Below are 23,014 nucleotides of genomic sequence, written 5' to 3' on the forward strand. Positions count from 1 at the left end.
TCTGCTTTACAGAATCTGGCCTTTACATTCAAGATGGTAATAAGACTAAAATGATGAGAATAGGAAGAGAGAAAGGTTTCTGGGTTTTGCCCTTTTAATAATGACTTGTTTCAAAAGCTGTTTTCTTTCCTTGATGATGTCAGCAGAAGAATTTTTTCCAAGAGTCACATTTTCAACTGACACATTCAAATTTCACAATAGCCCCTCTTTATTTAATTGTTTATTTACTACAGAGACTCCAGTACAGAGATGTTTTCAAATGCATGTATTTTGGACTGATTTTCAAAAACAGTTTAATACCAACACCTAGTAGACTGCTTCACCTGTTGAATTGGAATTACTATAAAAGAAGTAAGTTTGCAATATACCAGAAGGTATGTTACAAAAGGATGAAACATCAGTAGGAATGGTGGATCATTTTAAACTGGCTATAGGATACAAAAGGGATAGCTATTTCCTGAGGTACGATAACTGTAATCGCCAAAACAATATCCTTACTGGATGAACTAACATCAATCTACACTATTCTTAGGCTAAAGCAAACAAACACATATCCAAGTCCATTGTTGGCAAAGAAAAAGGAGCAAATATTGGCTCCAGGAAGCAGAACAAAGCCAGTGGTCAACCTTACCATAGTAAACTGAATTGACTAGAAGGCAAGATGTTGCTGCACAATAAAAATACCAGACCAAGTAATTACTGAAACATATGTATTAAATAATTGTTTCTTTTGGGAAACAACTGAACTCACTGAACTCAAATCACACATATTTATTAGTTGACTGTATTAGTTTACGGTTCATTTTGTGTTTACTGTGACAGAAGACAGTACAAGTGTGTCGCAGCTACCTCCCAGAGAAGCCCTACTGAGGGAATTATCAAACAAAAGGTGGAAATGTACAGGCAAAGTACCCAAGAAACCGAGCTCTGCTTGTGAACTGTTTCATACAATAAATATACAACCACTAGCAACAACTGTCCCCAAACAGGTAATGAATATTTTTTAACAAGTTAGAGTGTAAATTAAAAAATTAAAAATGCTTCCTAACAGGTAGGCTTACCTATGAACAGAAAAATACCTACAGAATTTTCCAAGTAAAAGTGGTAACATTTTATTAAAAATATAGAAGTAGAAAAATCTGTAATAAAAGCTGGAGGAACAGAAATACATCACATTCCAGATATTTATTAACTTATTGTCTAAACATATATAAGCAAGTCACTATACCTCAGGTTTCAGATCTCTATGGACTACTCCTACATCATGCATATGGCTCACCGCTGAAACAAGTCTGCGCATAATATGACTGGCTTCAGTCTCACTGAAATGTTTCTTTTTCTGAATACGTTCAAGCAATTCTCCTCCCTTCAGCAATTCCATTACTAGAAATGTGTGAAGCTGAAACAATAAAGAAAAACACAGCACGTTAGAAATTTAACATTACAAACAAACATTCATTCAGGAGTTAGGTGTTATTCCGACAGGTTCTCAAAGTTTAAAGAACTAAAACTGCTGCTCATACCAATTCAAAAAGCACCAAATTGCATCTCCAATGACATTTTTCCCATCAATCTCACTGAGATTGAAGAATGTTGATGTCTTCCCCATGTCCACCCATATTTATTTACAAAAACGCAATGCCATCATATAAAAGGATAAATTTGTAGGGAAACAAAATACCTTTCTTTAGGCTAACAAATAAAGCTTGAAAAAGCTACACTTTTGCTGTTTAAGCCTGTTCCGATGTAGGGATACATTTCTATTAATATGTGTAAGGAGTTAGCTATTTAATGTTACTAAGTCATTTAAAAGCACCCTGAAACTTTACTGTGAAATCAAAGATTATCTAGAATTTCTTCTGATTTCAACTCCTACAGAGTAGAAGCCAAAGCTACTAGAATCACAATAGACATCTTCCCAAATACTAAAGAGAATTTTTTAAATTAAAAAAGTAATGGTTGTTTAGATGGTTGTTCTTTTCAAGACAATCAATAAGCAGTGACTTCCTTGATTATAAGAAAAGCATTAGCACAAAAACCAACTGCAATCCAAATGCCTTGCCACTAAAGAAACAGCAGACTTCTGAGGACAGGAAAGTGGAGTTAGCATTCTCAAAGGGCAATGGATGGAGGCATGCAATGGCTTCTAGCATTTCCTTCCACTGAATGACAGTAACAAAAGTAATATTTGCAAGCAAAGAAAATTTCTGAGAAGAGGTCACAAAATGAAATTCATATAAATAGTCAGGAACAGAAGGTACACAGTGTTTAGATATCAAGGAACAGAAGCAGAGCTATGAGGGCAGAAAGCAGTAACACTTCTTAGAATAAACAAGGTGTCTACTAGTCACATTGCTAGTAGTGCTTGTAAGACATCCTCTCCTGCAAATTTTCTTTATGTCTTGGGAATAGCTGACAGGAAAGTTGGAAAGGATAAAGAGACTTTTCTCTGCTAGAAAACTTCTTGTGGTTCACCAAAAGAGACTGTCAACACAATACTTTGACCAAATTCTACATTAGTAATCCAGTCGTAGAGTGATATCAGAGCAAGTTAAAAATTGGAACTTTTTTTTTTTTTAAGGCAAACTGCAGAAATGTCAAAGCTAGAATATTTTGATCAGTTCTGGTCTTCAAATATTGTGCATGAGTCATCTGGAGCGTAACACCTGGGAGCCACCAGGAGCAACTAAAAATACAATGGTTTGGCTGGTTGAGAGTAGCCTGTTCACTTGTAGAGCAATCTGAAGAACATTTTCTTCAGATATTCCTGAGAATAGTCATTTTACTCAAAGGAAAGTGAAAAAAGTGTCCTGTTCTACTCACATGTACTCATACTGTAAATAAATGCAAAAAAAAATAATCTTCCTTATTATTAAAGATCACAGTACAGATTTCTTTTTATCCTCTCAGCTCATTTTAGAAGTGCTCCACATTAGCACTCTGCTGGTCCTTGTATAAACAGCAAGACGGGGATAGACAGGAATATATGGGGAGGCAAGAGAGCCCATGTTCCGTTACAAAATCATAGACTAGAATCACAGAGTAGTTTAGGTTGGAAGGGACTTCTGCAGGACATCTGGTCCCAACCCCTAGCTCAAACCAGGGCCAGACTCCAAGAGAGATCAAAATACGGCTTTTTACATGCTGTGGAACTTGCATTACACTAAGGGGAAAGACAACTAAGGTCTCTAAATAAACCCGAAACTGATCTCAATATATTTCCAAATAGAGGCTCTACTTCACATTTGGTAATTTAGTGAACTACCTGGTTATCTCCATTAAGTTACAAATATGTAAGAAAAAAATGTTAGATACGTAATCTTCAATCTTTCCAAATTATCTCACAAATGTTGTTTTAAGATTCATGACAACCCGGAGGAAAGATGATTAGGTACCTCAGTATCATAGATATGGAAACTGGGCCATTAATATATTGTATGATGATTAACAAAGCAGATCAAGGACAGAACCAGAAACAGAATCCAGGACTCTAATTCTTCCAAATATTTTTTTGATTTGTGAGAGTAACTGCAAGTTCCCTTGAATGCAGAACTTCTGCTTCATCTTCTATACTGACTAGACAAAAGCCCTAGGACAAAAGTTGCCCCCACAGTAACCGTACATTTAACTTCTAAAAGTTCTGGGGAAAACACATGGCAATGTGTTTGGCAAGTGCTGATTATAGTTTCTTCAAAATACCTGGTCATGATAAACTTCATGTAACTTCACGACATTTGGGTGTCCTTCGCAGAGTTTCAGAGCTGTTATTTCTCTCTGGGTGTTGGCTTCCATTCTGGAAAAATTGAGCAGTCATTTTGTACCAATTTTACTGAGCAAATTGCACATTCAAAGTGTTACACCTATTTTTTTAATTGCTTGCAATCCAGATTTTTTTAATGTTACAACTGCTTCAACACAATTAAAACCATATTCAAAGTAAGCTGAGCAAACTCTCCACATAACCCTGCAAGTTAGGACATTAAAAAACCACGCCCAAATCAACCAATGTTTTTGATGCAACGGCAACTTGCTACAGGAAAAGCTGAAATTATATTACAGAACAGTTTCTATGTAAGACAAACCTCTCCCTTAGTCCAGGGCAATTTGACTTCACCTCTGTTCCTACAAACATAGTTCAGCATTATCTTGAAGTCTCAAATTATTGGACCAATCCTTTTCCATTCTTATAGGAGATAAGTACTTCCAAAGCTGTATGGAAACTATGAGTTCCTACTAGAAAAAAGAGTAACATCATCTATATATGAACTGTGTTATACAAATGAACCCCTAAACAGGCCATAGCAAAAATCTGAAATGGAAGAGCTAAGAGACTAGATCCAGAGGAAAAATCATTGCACAAATTCTCTTTGTGTACTGAAAGTACTCAAATCTATAGTCAAAAAAAGTGAACATGGTGAACATTATAAAAACTACGTGAATGGGGACAGAGCAGAACATTTAGTTTCCCATGTTGATTTACTTTGGGCAAGTAACACCTGAAAATTTTTGCCAAAACTTTCTTCATGAAAGGCTAATCCTGTACTGACTTAAAGAATGGCCTTATGGGTAACAGACAGAATCTCTCTCACCATATGTGTTCTTAATTTTGGTTGCCTTTTTTCCTCCTAATTAGGACCAGAACTATGATAAGAATTTTATGCAAGAGAATTCCATTTTTCTGCAGGCTTCATATAATCAATAAGAAAACTAAGATGTTCCACTTGCAACTCTGCTGATGCTGTTGTTTAAACGAAAGTGATTTCAGGTCCTTAAGAAATTAAAAAACCTGACTTAGATAGTCTTTTCCCACTAAAGTACTATCAGGAGAAGGTGGACCTAAGAAACAGATGAAAAAGGTTCAGTATCATAAACATAAACCTTTGAAATTTGTGCATGGACTTTTCTGAGTATTTCCCCTCTATAAATAGTTACTATCTCAGATTTTAAACAGACAATATCATGAAAAACAAATGGGAAGCTCTAAAACAGTAACTCAAGCAAGTTTACAGGACTCCACCGTTTCACTGGCCTTCAGACACACAGATAAACTTGAAATTGTTGGATGGAGGTAGGTCGAGCACTCCTAACAAAGCAACACCACAGAGGAACTCTTGATCTGAGCTTTCACCTCAAGTATCATGAAAAGGTTTGCCTAAGTGTAGGATTCATTTTTTTGGCACCTTTGATGGGTAGGAGTGAAAGACTGTCTGACTTTGAGGCAAAGAAGTTACTAGAAACCTACTGCACTTTTCCTTTTAGCAAGAGTTACTAGTGTGGTCCTCAGAGCAATACTATTTACAGTTTAACAGTTTCATATTCAAGACTGGTTTGTGTCTAGCCATTCAGAGTGTGGGTTTACTGCTATCTCTAAATACTACACAAACATGCTGAGTCTGCTCACAGCCTGCAATCCTAAAAAAAAAATAAATCTCTGTATACAGACCACTTCTTACCTTCATTTAGCCTGGTCCACCAAGATGAAGGAGAAAGAGCAAAAGAACCTGTGAGTAATATCATTTAGGGACATAATTCCTGAAAGTTCACTTCTATGGGAAAAGTCAATACTAGTTTGCTCACTGTTATCCAGAAACAAAAAATCCACTAGCGTAAGATGAGATGGGAGCACTGATCTGCAGCTCTGCACGCACCACAAGAAAAAAATTTTGAATGTAGACACAAGGCAGAGATTACCAGACTAAATACCCAATGTAGGTGTCTACTGCATACTACTTGTCTAAGGTCTCGTTCTAATGAGTGAAATTCTACTTAATGAATCTTACAAGGTGAAGTAGTTCACTGTAAAATACATACCTAGAGTAGGATTCAGTGGCCTAAGCATAGGAGAGCCTGGAAGACATCAAGCATGGAGACATCTACATAAAGGTAGTAGTCACAAGACTGATGGGAAATAAGGACAGAGAGGACACCAACAGATGCTAAAATGGCACTACATAAATGCCTATGTTTAAGTTACTGAATCCTACTGCTAGTTCCTGGTCATTTGAGACTCTCTGCTCCAGTGATAGTTTTGAGTAGGCCTCCATTAATCATAGCAGACCTTGGAAAACTGACTCAGACACCTATATTTAGGTGTCTTATTCTTGAAGTTATCCTATCCAAAAAGCACGTGATGAAACACTTAAGTCTGGTGGACAGTTACTTCTAGAGTCTGGAAAAACAGAGGTACAGCCAAATGTCTTGGAGAAGAGATCATTGTGAACTATCATGCTGATAGCAGAACATTTACATTTTCCTTTCCTGCCAGCATCCTACAAAAGACTAGGGACATATTTACTAATGAACACTGCAAAATTAAGCTAAAAATCCATCCACCCCTCAAAGAATCCCTTTTCTTTATTTTCCTTTGGACAGAAACTGCCAGAGGTACCTATTCCGGCAGATGACCAAATGGTCCCCATGTACAAAGTAAGTCAGCTGCCTCCATTGTGGTGTTCTCTTCAGAACATCCAGGAAACAAGATGCAACTTACAAGTCCATAGTCTAATTCCATTTCACACACACACACATGCACACACACACACAATTAGATGTGAGGCAACCCACACTGACGATCCTTCTTAAAAGCAATGTCCTAGGCAATCAATTGGGCTGCTTAGGAAAGGGAGCTAGCACAAGCCTACGTTCAGTTCACTTGGGTCTAAAGATAGGAGGGCCTTATACCTTCCTCTGGTTAGGAGCAAAATTAGGGGAAATTAGGGTAGAATACAACTAGGAACCAGAAAAGTACTCTTTAGGTTTCTTCTTGTGTCCTCCCCAACAAGAGTAACATTTTGTTTCAAAGACTCTCAGAATCTTTTAAAGGTCATAAGGTTACTATAAGGTTCTGTAGATTCTTCAGATAGGAAATTAAAGTTATTTTTCCACTTCCAAAAATGTAGTGCACATTATTCTAATCCATGGGTGACAGTAAGCAAAGAAAATATTTTTATTGTCTTATAGAATATTTATACCTTTTGCTAATTATTTTTACTGCATACTCTTGGCTAGTTTTCTTGTGTAAGCACTTTCGACAAATGGAAAAACTTCCTTCTCCCAATGGTTTCTCTTTCAGATCCAGTTCATAATGATGATAAAATGGAGAGTCCTGTTAGGAAACTGTCTGTATTTAGTTCTGCAGAATACTTTTAGTATACACAGTCAAAGACAAAGAGTAAAGTTTCATGAGAATTTTTCATCTACATTTAAAATGGTAAAAGAGCTCTCTTTCTGATAAAACATCATTTTAACTTCCATTTAATAAAATGCATAAACTTTATTCTAACAATCAAAGAGTAAATCTTATGTTACACTAAACAAACATAATTACTAAATAAAGCATTATTACTGCAATAGCTTAAGATACAAAATATTCAGACAAACAGGATCAAAGGTGACTGTACATACAGTTATCCACAAAACTATGTGCTCATTTGAAGATGTCACAATAGCATGTGTTCTTATAAGGCTTCACACAGCTATACATACTTTTGGGCAAATACATCATAGAAGGAATTCTGATGTAATTAAAGTAGCTTCAAAAATATCTACAATGGTTCACTGAATAAGAACTATCAGGAGTCAAATTACTATTACTACTATACTTCTGGAAAACTAGACAATCATCTGATTTTTCAGATTAAACTTCAACCACTTCTTAGTAGTACCACATGCAAATTATATGCTTGGATCACCTGAGGAGCCATTACAGAGAACAGATAAATGAATAACGACTATTTCGTAATCTCTAGGCTAGCTTGTGATTGCTGCTTTGAAAGTTATATGCAGTTCCAAGTTAACCAGATTAATTCAGCTCTTGATATTATTATTACCTTCATCATAGCACTTCTGGCAATAGTTGTAGTTCCAGGCCGCTCATCCCCCATATAAAACTGAAGAGGATCTACTGTAGCTGCATTGCGTTTAAACAAAATAGAAGGTGCAACGAAAGAATATCCCTATGAAATTAAGACATCAGAAAAGGGCATGGCTTGAAATTGTTGCAACACAAACTATCATATTGCATAAAAACATTAGAAGGTTCAGAAGAATTTTTCAAAGAAATCAGAATTTTTACAACATAATACAGAAGCCATAACTGGCTCATTGATGGGTAGATACTACTCTGTTCAATGTGAACAGCTATCTTCCTGGAATTAGTTATATGAGTCTCCACAGTTATAGATAAAACAATACAAAAATTCTAGTAAATAACGCTAAAAATCTGGCTCAGCTTCAATTGTTTTGCAGTAGTGATAAAGGCTTATACTTCAAACTAGCTAGCTTCCCAGAACAGCTTTAAGTTAAAGCATGAAATAGTTTTCATGTTGTGATGTAAGCATCAAACCATTTTAAATGGCAAAACAAAATAAGCTTCATATTAATGATTGGGTATCGTAACAAGAACAGCTGGGACTACCACTGCAGGATGAATCAGATCATATTATGACATGCATAAATTGCTTGCTACAGTCACTACAAATCTAACAGCTTCCAAATTATGATGCTATATTCCTGTACACTAAGCAGTAAGCTGCTCAAAAACAGGCAATAAAAGACAACAAAGCACAAGGAGGGGGAGGAGAGAAAGAATCTGAACTGCTGGCCACCTCTGCAGCTTTGGTACCAAGTCAGCTGCACATGAGCTGTTTCTGCCCATTTGATATCCAGACTGTGCAGTCCAAGAAGGGATCATTCTTTAATAGCATGGAGGAGATGGCAAGGAGAACTTTGTTACTGACCTGTATATAGTAGTCTAGTAATTAGAGCACTCCGACAGGACATGGAAGACCTACTTTCAACTCTACAGTAAGCTCCCACTTCCCAAAGGAATACCTCAACTAAAGCATAACGTGGACATGGGCAAACTACATTGCTGTTGTTGAACCTGGTAGCCCAGGCTGATGAAGTCAAGATAACAAGACTCATGAGGTACGAAGAATCAATAAAGGACAGACTGACTTTAGTCCAGCAGGTAGGACATTCAGCTGGGAATGGAGAGATGTGGAATTTTATGCTTGCAGTAGGACTGCTTCCACTTTTCTCATTTTGCAATTGCTGAACAAACAGTCCTGGGAACTGGGATTGGAAATTACATTGTTAATTCCCAACAACTTAGAAGGCAGGGAGAAAAAAAAGCTAGCGATACACGTGGAATTGTTCCAGAAATTATTTTTTTTTAAATGAACGTGAATTCTTAAAATACCTGAAATATTCTTTCTGAAGTCTGAGGGGTTGCTGCAGGAGAGTATGTCGGATCCATTTCTGTAAACTCTTCTGCAAAATTACTGACATCCAATTCATCTCTGATTACCGGTTTAAATGGAGCTGATACTTTTTTGGCAGCTAAATCATCCCAATTCATATTCTAAACCAAAAAGAGGAAAATAAGTTTGAATCAAGTGAAGATTTAACAGAAGCAGATATTGGAAACAGACACTTATCCAGAAACAAACAGTCTTAACTCCATTTGCTATTTTCCACAGGCAGGTGAAAAGCATTCAAATTATGCCCTACTGGTTTGCTTGGGTAAAGACAAGAAGTATCATATTTATTTGTAAGCAGACAGAATCCAGGCTTTTTGGAAAAAAAAAAAATCAACACAAAGAAATTGAACAGTGAAGGTAAGCCAAACAATTAGCATGACAGCCCTTAAATTTATTCCTCTATTTCAGAGAAAACAACATTTGTATTTTTGTAAGCCATAGTGCATGCATGCACTATCTTCAACTTTTCATAGCTGATTTCTATGCTTAATTACTAATCTCAGCTTCCAGAGCCCTGAGAGCATAACGCCTCTGGATTCTTTCTTAAATGCATGGCTAGAAGTAGGAAGCATAGATATAGTAGTTATGAGAAAACAGCCCTATTACTGTAAAGGAGTGGAACTGAAATTATGTCAAGATTAGAAAGTGGTATATGAGGAAAAAATGTATCTTCCAAAACAAATGGTGAATAAAGGAAGTTCAACTTTACTTTGTCAGACTCTCTTATAAGAGGAAGGAAATACAGAAGGGATAAGAAGAAATTCAGAAGTTAAAAAGCCAAGATATTGCTCGTGCTGAATGTTATGATAATTACATTGAAAATATTTATCTGAAAGTTTTAATTTATACTACCAACTCTAAATACTCCAAAATTTATACTAATTAAAATATATATTTAACTTCAGAAGCACCAGAAGTGCATACTTAGTTTTTTCAAGGAAAGCACACAAACAATTTTAACCCCAATGGATGGAACAGTACAGATGTTGTATGCAAATCCAGTTTTTGTCACTGTTTGAAATCAAATGCTAATACACTGCAATCTGAACAGAATTAAAATCTACTAAACAAGACTTATCACTAATGGTGAATTTTATCAATATTCAAATTTTACTAATAATGTTAGTGGCAAACTTTCTTTAAAAAAAAAACCAAAACACACCACATAATTTAAGTGTTTTCCATTAAACCTTCTGGTTTAAGTAGTGTGAATTTTGGCTGCTTCAAGTAAGTGTTAGAAACAGAGAATATACTAAAAAACCTTGTTGTAGTATGCACAGAATCCATACACATAAACACATGGATATTCCTACTAACTTCAGTGCTAGTATTCATACAATTAATATGCCTCTAAACTATTCTATTAACAAAACAACAGCATTTTTTAGACTGGAACTTCAAAGGCACTAACAGAGTAAGTGGTATCTGGGGAGTTTTGCTGGGTTTTTTTTACCTGGAAAAAGGGATGCTGTTTGATTTCATCAGCATCAGTGGGACCACAACCTAGCCTCTTCTTGGGGTCTTTCATCAAAAGACGCTGAATTATATCCTTGGACAGTGCACTCATCTCTTGTGGATAAGGTGGCTCACTTTTTAATATTCTCCTGTAAAACAAACAAAATAACAATTATTTGGTAATTACTTAATGTGTTGAGTGTTAAATCAAAGAATTGCCATACTGAAGGTAGCATTTAACATTTCACTTAAACTTCTATTGTACCCAAAGACTGAAGGACGACAAATGTGAAATCAACTTTTGTTGTTTTGTTTTGTTTTTTTCCCTTAATAAAGGTTTGAGAAAATTTGGACATGCAACATGACATCTATAGGATATAAATTATATAATTTAATCCACAAAAGAAAAACAATACTCATTTCATACTATTACTGCTCAAAAGAAATCTCATAGCTACAACAGATAGCTCCACAAAGATCATCAACTTGATGCCTAACAGCAGGCAAAAAACCAAAACAAAGTCCAATGTTAAAAATTATTAGAAAATAAAGAGAAAAAAACCCACACCTGGGACATTTGAGGTTTGCCTGCACCTTGTATATTGTGTGCAGCACTCATGCCCTACTCTCAAAAGAAGGCACTGTAACTGGAAAAGTTTTAGAGAAGAGTAATAAGATTAATCAGAAATACAGAATGTGTTTTCTGATTAATCAGAAATACAGAATGAAGATCTACAAAAAAGGCTAGGACTATCAGCCTAGTGAAAAGGGGAGGTAAGGGGACTGGACATAGCATTCCTCTCAAAACAACAAACAATAAAGAGAAAATGGATAGGGACCTCACTGTCTCTTTCAACACAAGAGCTAGAAGCCATCAAATAAAGCTAGTGGAAGTTCAAAATCTTGGAAGCCTAAGTAGAATCACATTTCAACACCTATCTTTTATACGTGTAGCTCCCACAGTTTTATATACAGAAGGCAGCAAGTTCTCCTTCAGTTACTCCAAATGTAGATTTTGAAGCTAAGGACTCTGAAGGAAAATTAGGAATGTGCACAGACAACACATACCAAAGACATGTCAACAGGTTTAAAAAGATACACACAAAACCCTTTACCATACAGAATCACAGAACAGTTGAGGTTGAAATGGATGTCTGGAGGTCATCTGGTCCAGCCCCCTCTCCCTGCTCAAACATAATCACTTAGAGCCAGCTGCCCACAACCACATCCTTTTGAATATCTCCAAGGAGGGAGGCTCCACCACCTCCCCAGGCAGCCTGTGCCAGCGCTTAGTCACCCTCGCAGTAAAAACCTGTTTCCTGATGTTCAGAGGGAACCTCCCATGTTTTGGTTTGTACCCATTGCTGCTGGTCCTGCCACTGGGCACCACTGAAGAGAGCCTGGCTCCCCCTTCTTTACACCCTCCTTTCAGGCATTTGTACACATTGATGAGATCCCCCTGAGCCTTCCCTTCTCCAGGTGGAACAGTCTCAGCTCTCAGCCTTTCCTCATCTGTTCCAGTCACTTAATCACCTTTGTAGCCCTTTGCTGGACTCTCTCCAGTATGTCCATGTCTCTCTTGTACGGGGGAGCCCAGAACTGGGCCCAGTACGCCAGGTGTGGCCTAACCATTGCTGAGTAGAGGGGAAGAATCACCTCCCTCAACCTGCTAATTACTTTGTCTAATGCAGCCCAGGATACCATTTGCTGCCTTTGCCTTGCTTTTGCAAGGGCACGTTCAGCTTGGTGTCTATGTATCTATATGCATACTCTCACTGCAGTGACTTGAGAAAGCACGACACATAGAAGTAGTACTTAAGAGTGCCTCCGCTAAACACAGACTGAAAGATTTTGAATCTATGAGAGACTGTGAGGCCGAATTATGAGGTTGTGGCAGCACTAAAATCTCAATCATTATGTCTCTGATAGAGCTTAAGTTGATCACTGCAGGACAGTTCTAAATTCTGTTTAAAGTTACTGCATGACATTCCTTAGAGTCAGCTATCCCATGGGAAATTTTTTATCTTGAAATACGTAACTTCTTGGATTACTCAAAAAATAGATGCAAACAGATTGTTTCCTAAATAATCTTGTCCTGCCAGTGTGGAAGGACAAAAACAAGTTCTATATACACATACCCCAGGGGCTGTTTCTACTGACGTAGTATTCAATTTCAAGCAAACAAAAAGACAAAGCAAGCTAACCTCTTGGTTTAAGTAACAGTGAAATGAGTTAGGAAAAGACAGTCTGAGTTTTTAAATGGATTGTATCTTTAAATGATGTAAGGATGATCAGCCAATAAGGCTCTAAATCACTGCCACTCTGCTAGCAGAAGTAACAGCAACCATAAGCCTTATCTTCAACTTCTGGACATACTTTACAGAAAAGGCAAAGAAAGCATAATATTGCCAAATAACTTCTCAATTAGGGATGTTAATACTAAATTTAAACATCACTAAACAAGAGAATTCTTACACTATAGGACTGGTAGAGAAGTAAAGATTCAGCCTCTTCAGAAATCATCCAGTTTCAAAAAGTGGAAGTAGGTAAGGAAGTAAGAAGTTCCTGTTGTAAGACAGAAGACAGGGCATCTTGATAGCAAAATTACTTGAGATACAGGAGGGCCAACAAAATCTACAATGTCTTCTTAGCTTGAAAAATCACTTCAATTAGAGGAGTCCAAGGTAATGTATTTATCAACCTTTCTGATGACAGAATCAGAAAGGTATGTACAAAGATCCTGGAAAAAGACAAGTTCTCTATGAGCTCTCAGAAGATTGGGGGGGGGGGGAAAAACACCCTAAGGTAGTATTTTTTAAAATTGATTTCTAAAGCAATGGGATTGAGACTCTGGGATGTCCTTAGAATCCAAAAGAGAAATTCTAGAGGATTTTCCTGTCTGAAAAATGTCAGAGATTGCAGATGGCCAAGTCAGATAAAAATTTGAAAATGTCTCTGAAAAAAGATGCTGAATTGGGATGATTGGTAACATGGGTAACAAAGAGAACAAATGAGTACAATTTCTCTGTGCTGCCTCAGAAGATCCATGTCTGTAGTAGTGATGCTGATAGTGCTAGCAATAAGATTCTTGCCCCTGTCTCAGGCTTCTGGTGCAAATGCAAACATTCACATAAGAAAAAGAGATTGAAACAAACATAAGCAGTAGAAAATCTTTTATAGAACCCTGCACTGCAGTTACCAGAAAATTCTTAGCCAAAAGAGCTACTTCAGGAGTAACAACACTAGTATCATCCTTCTGACTGCAAATTTCCAGTGACATATTGCATGTCTTCAGTCAGCCTGAGAACTGCAATTGGTTGTGCAGATGGGGCAACTAAGCATAGTCCCAGCTGAAGCTGAGACAGGTTCATAAAGTAACTTTTTGTTTTACTTGACATTCTGCTCTTTGGGTAGAAACCACTCCTTAAATTCCTGGGGAAAGGAATCCCCTATAAAGATTGTATCCGTCCAAACAATTAGCATACATATTTTGCCAATAATAGTTTGTTGTAACACTGTATTTTACCTAATAGAAAACTTCTATGGCGACAGCATCAGTAATTCCTGCCTTTTGCCAAGATTACTATTTTAAATGATTTCTTTTTATAGGCAGAATTAACAATGAAGTGGTATTTAGCAATGTGAAAAGCAAGCTATGATCATATTGAGGGATTCCATCTGTTGATCCTCCTAGAGCCCACTGCAGAGAAGGCAGCATTTTGCCATGCTGTACAAGCAGACTTCATCTAGGCTGCATTTATACATGCCAGTGGCATTTGTTCAGAAATACTTTTGAGGTTGACTGATACTATAAAATATTCATGATGCTCTGGTCTGGTTCACCGAACCACACTACAGAAGTAGTGAAGAATGAAGCCAATTCCTTTAGATGTTCCAGGAACTACTTACAGTTAACAGGGAACTGAAGTATGTGAAGTATACACATTAATTAGGATGGAAAGCAAGCTGCCAGCAAAGAAAGACCATATGGGATCAACATGCGAGAGAGCAGAAATTGGTGAAGACTAATCAAGCAGCTTGATCAAGTAGAATCTGGCTTTGCTAGAACAACACTAGTGAAGTGTTGTACTGAAGAATAAGTCACTCAAGGCTATAACAGTAGCCCATAAAGTGTTCAGAGGAAGGAAACTGCATGTGTCAAAGTTCTTCCCAGGATGTCTGTTGTTTCTGAAAAGAAGCTATGACCTTCAGCATCAACCTTCCTTTCCTTTTCTGAATCACCTCCATCCTCTTCTACATTTCATGTTTATGCGGTCCAACAACAGTGACAGAAGTAAGCAGGAAGAATAAAGTATCCCAAGTGGCAACTGTGGTCAAGGCTGCTGAAGGACTACTCTGCTGTATTTTCTGCTTCTCCTAGCCTAGTACAACCCCTCTGAGCTGGGATGAGCTGAGATTAGTCCTGCTGATGAGGGCACCCTGGCTGTACTGAAAACACTTTGAAAGAAACCATCTCTTGCATGAGTCAAGACGGTTACCACTCTGAAGTCCTGGATCATTTCCATCTTATCCTTCTCTATGGCAGACTATGCAGAGCTAGGAGCTAACCTCATTGGTATTGTTTTTCAGGAACTTAAGCTCTGATGAGTTTCTCCCATAAATACTACAGACCAAAAAGCATACATGATAATGTGATGGACATGATAACAAATGATAAGGAGGAGGAGGAGATGCTTAATCTTCTATGAGTGGAGGATACAGTAGGGAAATGTCACCTTGACCTTTGGATGCTCCTCCTCTTTATGAGTATCTTCAGAGACACTCCTGTGTAACAGGTGCAGGCTCCTAAGCCTGATAAATCAGCCAAGGAACTCGCTGATTTTGTTAAGAAAAATTCATAGAGTTGCCACCACTGATCTGTGCTAGCTCGTAGTTTAAAAATTACATAGACTGACCACAAGTTTCTTATCTGTTCTTTACCAAAGCAGCAGAGATGGGATATGTGTTTGCCAGATGAATAAAACATCCTTCTACAGAAGGCACAGTATTTAAAACCAACCAGAAATGCAAAAACCATGTACCAAAGGCTTATACTACAGCGTCAGTCTAAAGAGAATTTGAAGAAGATTCTGACCTCCTTCATTCCAGGGTGATAATCTTAAGGTCTTAAGCAGGAGTGCCCTTGCAATGCTCAATAAAGGCCTTATAAAGACAAAATCTCATTGGGAGTTTTCCAACACAGACAGCAGATTGCTCCCAGTGGTTAAGATAAAATGAAAGGGGAAAATATGCTGCTAGTCAGAAGCTGAAAGATATTTTCTTAATTTTTCATTTTAATTAACTCTGTAAACAGCTAAAGTACTCAAAATTCTGATGCACTGCATAGCTGAGAAAATCCAATTTATGTCAAAGAATATGAAAACACCTGCTGACAACAGGACCAATTTGGCAATTTGACTTATTGACCAATTTTTCTTTTAGCATTAGACTGATCAATCTATAAACTACACTGTAAAAAATTACTATTAAATATATCCACTGAGTGATCGTTTTGAGAAGTAAAGCATAAGCTATGAAAAAACTAAATGAAGATGGGATGCTTGAACGAACTAATGCCAATCCATTACTGGAAATCATAACTATGTAACTTGTTTAAAATAGTAACAGTGAGAAACAAAACTAATTACAAGAAAGGAGGACAAAAAAGTTTAAGATGCGGTAACAATTAGGTGCCAACCAAAGAAAAATTTTATACACACAGAAAAAAACCAAAACCCACAGACATAAAATATGTGATGCTGAGATGGAAGCCACCTTTCACCCTCCACTGCGATTAGCCTGAAAGCGGATGCCTGAACCTGACTGTGGAAGAGATGATAATAAAACATCAGAAATGCAGAACCTGAAGCTTTTTTTGCTTCCACCAGGTAAAAGACACAATCAGACCATAAAAAACTGAAAGGATCACCATAGGCAACCAACAGAAACATTAGGTTTATGCTAGAACTGTTACTATAGTCTATTATCAGTGCCCTCAGAACTGTATTCTAAGCATCACCACAAAGATAGATATCCATCCTGATTTTCAGGGAATAAGAGAAAGCAACCCCGAGCTGTAACCCTGTTAAAGGGCAGAGGGACAAGCTTCCAAAGCAGAGTTTTCATCTTCACATTTGAGAATGACTCTAATGAATGCCCTGTCATCTCAGAACTACTAATACCAGATTCTGCTTTGAGCAGTCAGATCTATATGTGCATCCCCAGTTCTAGGCAAGTCAGAAACTTTGATGCAATACTTAGGACTTTCTTAAAACCATCTGCTTTACTGAAAGGTTGAACTGATCTGTAGGCAGAGCCACTGATGTGATTCACACTAAGTCTAGCATCAAATGGTTTCCTTCATGTGGCAGAGATTTCCTAACTCATTGCTATCTGTTAGAAAAACATGATTACATTATTGTCTAACAGTTCTTGGACTCTGGACTCCCATCTAAGCATATAAATGTTATACATTCTAGGTAGACACCTCTAAGTTCTAGGACAAAATTCCAGAAGACACCATGCAAATTACAAGTTTTTGTAATTTGGATTTAATGACTGTTCTGTCCTTTAAAAAATCTAGCAATCACTGGAGTCTTCACAGGCAGAGAATAAAGAAGTGAATCCCAGTATACACCTGCTATGCATCTTGCCAACAGTTTTATCAAGAAAAGGTTTCTTGCAGAATCACGGACAAAAGATCTTCATAGCATCTAACAGTCAAATTTCAGTCATCCTCCATGAAGTTTAAATAAAGTCTAATCAACTACGTCAAATAAAGAGCATAGGCTGCTATTAGCATTAGTATGCTAACACGGCATCATATGCTACTACAGATCATTTTATAGATGTATATAGAAGTTGAAAAATACAGATATCTTTCTATTCATAACCCCAAAGCTGGTAAGATTTTCTAAAATAATACCCCAAAATCTTCATGCTCATTTTAATTTCTTGTATTTATGACAAGACTCTCAAAAGTCAACACCTTAAAATGTATTTGTCTTTCAGGTCAGCACTACAAATCACTCAAGGTCAAACTGAAAATACCAGGTTTGTAATCAAATCCAGCCCTTGCCTATTCTTTTGTACAACAGGTCCCATCCACGGCTCTGCAGCAATGGAAGTCCAGAATGTTCAAAAATGAAAGATTTCGGAAGAAGGAAGAAGAAAGGGGAGAGGGCATACTGCAGAAGGAGAGATACATGAATAGTTCTGTGAATTTTTTTTTATCAATAACCCATAACACCAAGCATGGGAACAAAAAGTCTCCAGAGACAGAGACATAAGGGAAATTAAAGTATGCACTTACTTCAGTTGCACTTGGCACGAAAAAGAAGTCCACAGTGTTGTCAAAAACGTTATGATAAAAGAACTGAACACAATCTCTCACCAGAAAGAGTAAAAAAGATACAAACCACACAGTAAACTATTTCTGACAGAAGAACTGAACTTAAGAGAACCTTAGATATTTTAGAACAAAACTTTGTGCTCAAATTTAAGAGCAGATAACCATTGTGCCACAAAAGGGAATAAAATTATCTAAAATTATGTAAGAATACTTCCCACCTAGGTAAAATAAAAGAAGGACCTAGATTCATTTAGAAGACTTTTTTCCTTAAACTCGGAAAAATCAAAGGCCATGGAAACCATGTTTTCAGGGCTCAGGACTGAGTAAGAGAATACTGAATTCTCTATGTCTGCTGCAATTGGCAAGTTAAAGCATATTTAGGTTAGGGAATACAGTCTCTGTATAGAGTAACTTTGCCATCAAGAAAGAAGTTTGTACCAACTCATATCTCTGTGCCAGCGCTAGTGATTTCATTACCCTGGCAACTGTAAATATCTGATGAAGTTATCTGCAATTCAGTTTTTCATCAGTTTAGAGAGGAAAGGAAACTACAAAGATCAAAGATAGTCACGGAGAGAATCTGGAACCTAATTAATTATAGGTGTAAAATTATCTAGACTCTGCATTCCAATTCAGCAGAAAATTTTATAGAAAAGGCTGCAGACATAATTGAAAGAATAATAAAAAAAGGATATTAAGTGTAAATTGCGAATGTATCCTCAGCGACAAAATTATCAAAGAAAAAAGGAAATTAAGATCATAGCTTCTAGGCCAGACAGGCTTAGAATAAAGACAGGTACTGAAAAGTCAGCTGTTATTTCTTGAAAGAGCTCAGTGTACTCACACTAGAGATAAATACAAGGAGGTCATTTCTGAAAATTCATGAATATGGTAATAAGAATTTCTAAATTTAATAGGCTAAAAGATTTGTAACTCCTTCAGATTTCGATTTAGTAAATCATGGGAGTCAAAATTACCAATTCAGACATGGCATAAGTAAGCAATCAACAAAATTTCTAACCTTAAATAGGTCTGAAAGAGTTAATTTAAGTTTTAACTCCACCATAATGACCAAGAGGGTTAAGTCCTGAATTTTATTTTGTTAATGGATTCCTCTTCCCCCCTATATTTTTTCTAGTGGCTCTCTAAGTCTCCTGTTCTGGTAGAGACCTAGAAACCAATAAACAGGTCTCAATCTTCCAAGAAATTGCATGAATTTATAGCAGAAGTAAAATAAATTATCTAAATAATTGATGCACGTCCTGTTGCCCACTATAACCTTAAATATCAAGTGACTTCAGGTGAGGGTCAGAATCACAGTAGTATCTTTCAAGAGGAGCAAGACTATTCTTAGTTTGGGGACTGGACTTCCAAGCTGATCCTGACAGCGGTTACTGATTTGTGCAATTTAAGCCCTCACTGCCCCACTCAAGAGAAATCCAGTAATAGGAAATGCTCATTTTGGGGGGAATATGTGTTTGGGCCAAGCTTATTACTTTACCTTTTTAAAATGCTCCAATGCTTTTACACGGTACTGAAAACAAACCTTTAAAGCGTAGAGATTACTGAACATAACAAAGCTGATAGTCAGGAAGTTTACATGTAAAAATATAAGAATGGTTTAGGTTATTTCATTTCCATAAGTATCATACTAATTTCTTCTCAGATATGCAAGTATTGCTAGGAAAGACCATGTTCTTTGTTTCATGTTATACACTAATAAAATAAATATTACCTGTGACAAAAAGGTGGGAGTACATCCTGACACTTTACACCTGTACTCTGATGAGTGATCTAGCAAGAGCTGACGAAAATCTCTCTAGCTAAGTATATGTTTCATTACATATCAAGATTTTGAATGTGATAATTCTATTCACAAATAATTCCATATCTCATTTTACATCAACAGTAAATATGCAACAGGGTTGAATATCTACAAAGCTGTGGTTCCACCGTAGTTTAAACAAAACAGGTCTGTTCTATTATTTCAATAACCTGCTGAGGCTAATAAAACCTATCTTCTTCCAGATGTCATTCTGTTAAACAGAACTGGAGCACCTAAAATGTTAACGCGGTAGCACTTTCTTCCTAAATTTTAGATTAAAACTCTCGCAAAAGTTGTATTATGGCGTAAGCGTCACTTTGTGAGCAAAAACGTATACTTTGCTATTTTGAATCTTACCTAGAAATCTCTGCTTGGGAATTCTTCTCTCCATCAACCGTAAATGGTGATGCTCCAGTTAATAATTCATACATAAGAACACCAACACTCCACCAATCAACAGCCTATAGAACAACAATAATTATCTATGTTATGATACGTTGAAGTAAAATTGTTAACAAAAGAAGGAACAAATCAATGCACCCCGAAAGCAACTAGCAAAGGAAGAGCCCACCTATCAATACAAAGGCAAACGTTGATACAATAAAGCATAAAAAATTGCAGTACTGGAGACATTTTCTATGATAAATTAATTATATTTTGAAATCTCTCCACTTAGCTTCATCAAATAATTTCTCAAGCTGAACTCTTTTTACTACTAAAGTTCCTTCCCCACATCTCTGAATTCAATTTTGTTTTTACCATTGTGAAGCAGTAAGAATTCTAAAACATGCTTGAAATAGCAGAGGAACCTAAGCCTTGCTAAGGAGTAGTGGAACCTGAGCTTTCAGGAACTTGAGAATGAAATTACAGAATTTTTAAAAAGCACAATTTAAGAGCACAGGTCACAGTTAATCAGGGTATCTGAAAATGCTATGGAATTTTATCTTATATGCCCTGATAACACATGTGATCTTCCGCTTCCCATATACTAATCATATTATTCATATCTCTGATACTCATAGCTTACAAAGTATTTCTCTCTTTCAAAAGAAAAGATACTACTATGAGTAACAAAGGAAGCAGTTTAGTCATTTCAACAAAATTAATTTAACTACAGTTAAACTTCCCAATTTTATTTCCATGAAATTTGTAAATCAATCAGAATCACAGAATGGTCTAGGTTGGAAAGGACCTTGAAGATCATCTCGTCCAACCGTTAACCTAGCACTGACAGTTCCCAACTACACCATATCCCTCAGCGCTACGTCAACCCTACTCTTAAACACCTCCAGGGATGGGGACTCCAGCACCTCCCTGGGCAGCCCATTCCAACTCCTAACAACCCGTTCTGTAAAGAAATGCTTCCTAATATCCAGTCTAAACCTTCCCTGGTGCAACTTGAGGCCATTCCCTCTTGTCCTATTGCTTATTACTTGGTTAAAGAGACTCATCCCCAGCTCTCTGCAACCTCCTTTCAGGTAGTTGTAGAGGGCGATGAGGTCTCCCCTCAGCCTCCTCTTCTCCAGACTAAACAACCCCAGTTCCCTCAGCCGCTCCTCGTACGACATGTGCTCCAGACCCTTCACCAGCTTCGTTGCCCTTCTTTGGACACGCTCAAGTAATTCAATGTCCTTTTTGTAGTGAGGGGCCCAATGAAACTGAAGTTCTGCTTATGTTGATAACATTAATACAGTGCAGGAAGACAATTAGTGAAATGATGACAATTTGGCCTCATATTTTAGGTTTTTTTGCTTCAAGATACACAAAATCTGATGTTTCATATAGTCAGTCAAAAGCATCTAGAAGAATTAGCTGAAGAAGTTTCTGTACTGTTAGTAATTATCTTCGCAAATACACAATGATTAGAGAAAATCCTAAAGAAGAATTTTTTCTTGGCATGTGTTTTTCCAAAAGAAAAGGATGATCTGCAGAATCAGAAATCAACCTTTGAAAAAAAAAAAAACCAACCTGAAATACTAGAGGAAGTCTTTTACGCAAACAATACAACTATCTAGAAGAGATTACAAATCAAAAACGTTGATTTTTGAGAGCATAGCATACTAAAGCAATTGCATCTCCTCTTTTTTAAAATAAGATCTTTGAGTGCTAGATATGCAGTAGGTACAAAATACACTAAAAACCTATCACTTCATCACACAACATTGCCAATGGTGAGGCAAAGAGTGTGTGGTTTTCCTGGTTTTGGCTCGGATAGTGTTAATTTTCTTGATCTGGGAGGGGGCACAGCTGGAGTGCTGGGCCGGGATTGGCCATTGCAGCAGTCCATATCACGTGATATTATGCTCAGTAGATAAAGGAGGCAGGTTCTGTCTTGCTTCAGGCTGACATGGAGGGATCTTTGGTGCGGAGGGATCTTCGTCCTGTCATGATCGCTGCCAGGGGTTGCTGGGTATCGGTCAGTGGGTGGTGAGCAACTGCATTGTGCATTACCCACTTGGACTTTCCGTTATTGTTTTGATTTATTACAATCCCTAAACTTTTTTTCATATCAACCTACGAGTTTCCTTGTGTCCCTCCACTGTCTTCCCCCATTCACTGGGCGGGGGGGAGGGTGAGTGACCAGCTGCACGGTGTTTGGCTGCTGGCCGAGTTCAAACCATGACAGTGGTGTAAGCAATTACCATCACATAGGTAAATGCAGAATTGCCCTTATTTATCAGCTAACATTTTGTATAAAACTGTGAATCTATTTCTTATAGAATACTGTATGGCTCTGCACTACATCCAGTGAAAGTATCAGACAGAACCAAAGATAACAGCACAGAGATTCCTCTTAAAATCAGCAACAATATTGAATTGGTAAACACTTGAGAAAAGAGAATCACAGTTCAAAGTGACTGATGCATTGGAAAGATGCTCTGAAACTGTCAATACTAAACCAAGAAACAGAGTGCAGGAAAGAGCTTCATAAGTTTGTAAAATTCCATTTTAATAATGACTAGATAAGCAGTAGAGTAGAAGAAGATGCAGAGGTTACAGTGGAATACAGAGTAGGGGTGAGACAATGACTAAGTGAAAAGACAAAGCCCATTTTATGTTTAATAGAAGAATCAGGGAGATAATCATTCTGCTGCACTTCAAATTGCCAACTCTTAGCTG

The 23,014-nt window shown here is 37.1% G+C and overlaps 1 protein-coding gene across 9 annotated transcripts in view; it reads right to left on the reverse strand.

The window, feature by feature from the left end:
- Positions 1-23,014, reverse strand: part of RPS6KA5 (ribosomal protein S6 kinase A5) — an 82,074-nt gene that overhangs the window by 7,658 nt on the left and 51,402 nt on the right. For 8 of the 9 annotated variants that reach the window (XM_074868603.1, XM_074868599.1, XM_074868608.1 and 5 more), the window contains 7 exons: positions 20,252-20,355; positions 10,717-10,867; positions 9,203-9,364; positions 7,830-7,955; positions 6,972-7,105; positions 3,700-3,793; positions 1,229-1,399 (listed from right to left, as the gene is read on the reverse strand). In XM_074868603.1, the coding sequence (XP_074724704.1) occupies positions 1,229-1,399; positions 3,700-3,793; positions 6,972-7,105; positions 7,830-7,955; positions 9,203-9,364; positions 10,717-10,867; positions 20,252-20,355 (942 nt within the window). The remainder of the gene's footprint in view (positions 1-1,228; positions 1,400-3,699; positions 3,794-6,971; positions 7,106-7,829; positions 7,956-9,202; positions 9,365-10,716; positions 10,868-20,251; positions 20,356-23,014) is intronic. The other variant, XM_074868602.1, reaches the window with a different exon arrangement.

Source organism: Strix uralensis, chromosome 4 (genome assembly GCF_047716275.1).
Source record: "Strix uralensis isolate ZFMK-TIS-50842 chromosome 4, bStrUra1, whole genome shotgun sequence".
Taxonomy (NCBI): domain Eukaryota; kingdom Metazoa; phylum Chordata; class Aves; order Strigiformes; family Strigidae; genus Strix; species Strix uralensis.